The 1,661-nt window shown below is 46.8% G+C and overlaps 2 protein-coding genes and 1 long non-coding RNA gene across 3 annotated transcripts in view; all 3 read left to right on the forward strand.

Annotated features, from left to right (window-relative positions):
- The window catches only part of LOC107577522 (collagen alpha-1(XI) chain-like), a 23,911-nt gene extending 23,899 nt beyond the window's left edge, over positions 1-12 (forward strand). Inside the window, exon 11 of the mRNA XM_016263593.1 lies at positions 9-12. Coding sequence (XP_016119079.1) covers positions 9-12 — 4 coding nt within the window. The remainder of the gene's footprint in view (positions 1-8) is intronic.
- A 101-nt stretch (positions 13-113) lies between these two features.
- On the forward strand, positions 114-719 carry LOC107577527 (uncharacterized). Its single transcript, XR_001608216.1, has 3 exons — positions 114-215; positions 299-406; positions 709-719. It is a non-coding gene; the product is annotated as an uncharacterized lncRNA (long non-coding RNA).
- A 41-nt stretch (positions 720-760) lies between these two features.
- On the forward strand, positions 761-1,624 carry LOC107577523 (collagen alpha-1(XI) chain-like). Its single transcript, XM_016263594.1, has 6 exons — positions 761-787; positions 861-914; positions 999-1,106; positions 1,231-1,284; positions 1,376-1,429; positions 1,529-1,624. Exons 3-6 carry the CDS (start codon positions 1,038-1,040, stop codon positions 1,622-1,624), a joined length of 273 nt encoding a protein of 90 aa, XP_016119080.1. The 5' UTR covers positions 761-787; positions 861-914; positions 999-1,037.
- Positions 1,625-1,661: the final 37 nt, after the last annotated feature.

Below are 1,661 nucleotides of genomic sequence, written 5' to 3' on the forward strand. Positions count from 1 at the left end.
GTCTTGAGGTGAAATTATGACCTAGAAAAGTGATTTTTCATGCTCTGTTATATGTATGTGAAAGTATATTAACATATTATGTCACAAATATATGCGTTTCTTCCCAGGGGCCCACAGGTGAACGGGGCCCCCCTGGACTGGCTGGTGCCATTGGTCAGCCTGGTCGACCTGGAACCATCGGTGGCCCTGGACCAATGGGAGAGAAGGGAGAGCCAGTAAGACACGCCCCCACATGTGAAGATAAATGAATGACCAGTGAATTACCAGTGTGTGTGTAACTGTGTGTTTGTGTATTCAGGGAGATAAGGGTCTGATCGGACCCGCAGGACAGGATGGTGACCAGGGGCCCGTGGGATTACCAGGAGCCGCTGGACCTCCAGGACCCCCAGGAGAGGATGGAGACAAGGTGATGAGGGCATATGTTCATCTGTGAATAGTAGTGATGATGTTTGTCAACTATAAAGGACTTTTTGCCTTAAACAACAACTAAAAACAACCCAGAACACTCTGGCAACTACCCAGAAAACAAAAGTGATAATAACCACTCAGAAACCGCATATTAACTCCCTAGAAACACCCTAATAATAGCATTTCTCACAATTTTATAACGAAAATGACAAAATGTATTTATTGCTTGATAGTTAAAGTCCTCTGTGTGTGTGTGTGTGTGTGTGTGTGTGTGTGTGTGTGTGTGTGTGTGTGTGATAGGGAGAAACTGGCTCGCAGAGAGAGAAAGGGAGAACAGGAGAACAAACAGAAAGGCAGCAAAGGAGACAAAGGAGAATCAGTGAGTGACGGAAATAAAACACACATCACATTCACACGTCACAGTGTTACCAATGATTTAAATCTGCTCTCAGGGGCCTCCAGGACCAGTCGGCACTCAGGGGCCAGAGGGGCAGCCGGGAGTACCAGTGAGTGTTTGAGGAGCAACAGCATCTTCATGTTTTCACTGTGTGCAGAGAGTGTGTGTGCGATTGAATGTGTGTGTGTGTCAGGGTGTGGACGGTGAGTCCGGTCCTCCAGGACAGCAGGGCATGTACGGACAGAAGGGAGACGAGGGCCTCAGAGGATTCAAGGGCTCCAGGGGCCCCATTGGGCTACAGGTACCTAATCATCAACCATATCTCCTCTATTTCGATGAGAAAACATGAGCTGCAGATGTCAGTGTGACAGAGGCCCGTCATATAATGCAGATACGTGTGTGTGTGTGTGTGTGTGTGTGTGTAGGGGATGCCCGGTCCTCCAGGAGAGAAAGGAGAGAGCGGGAACTCTGGTCTACTGGTGAGCTCATCAATTCATCTGTCATTCATGATCATGTTTATTGATCTCTATGTAAATTCAATGTGTGTGGTGTGTGTTTGTGTGTTTTCAGGGTCCTCCTGGTCAGTTTGGGCCTAGAGGAGCTCAGGGACCCTCAGGTGGACAGGTAAACACACTCACCCCCATCATTTTCTAAACTAGTTCTATAAAAAAAAAATTTCGCATTTATTTATTAAACATTTTTTAAAACATATTTGTCTTTCAGGGTCCTCCTGGCCGTCCTGGAGTACGCGGTCAGCCTGGTGGAGTTGGTGAGAAGGTAAATCATCCAGATGTTCCTGCTGGTGATCACCTGATCTGATGAAACACACACATCATGTTATATCTGATTATGATTG

This window comes from Sinocyclocheilus grahami, unplaced genomic scaffold (genome assembly GCF_001515645.1).
Source record: "Sinocyclocheilus grahami isolate Dianchi unplaced genomic scaffold, SAMN03320097.WGS_v1.1 scaffold6294.1, whole genome shotgun sequence".
NCBI lineage: Eukaryota > Metazoa > Chordata > Actinopteri > Cypriniformes > Cyprinidae > Sinocyclocheilus > Sinocyclocheilus grahami.

Bases quoted from the DNA above. Each gene is read 5' to 3' on its own strand.
- LOC107577523 (XM_016263594.1), top strand. From the start codon at position 1,038: ATGTACGGACAGAAGGGAGACGAGGGCCTCAGAGGATTCAAGGGCTCC. The intron at 1,107-1,230 runs GTACCTAATCAT...GTGTGTGTGTAG, and splicing joins GGGGCCCCATTGGGCTACAG to GGGATGCCCGGTCCTCCAGG. The intron at 1,285-1,375 runs GTGAGCTCATCA...GTGTGTTTTCAG, and splicing joins GCGGGAACTCTGGTCTACTG to GGTCCTCCTGGTCAGTTTGG.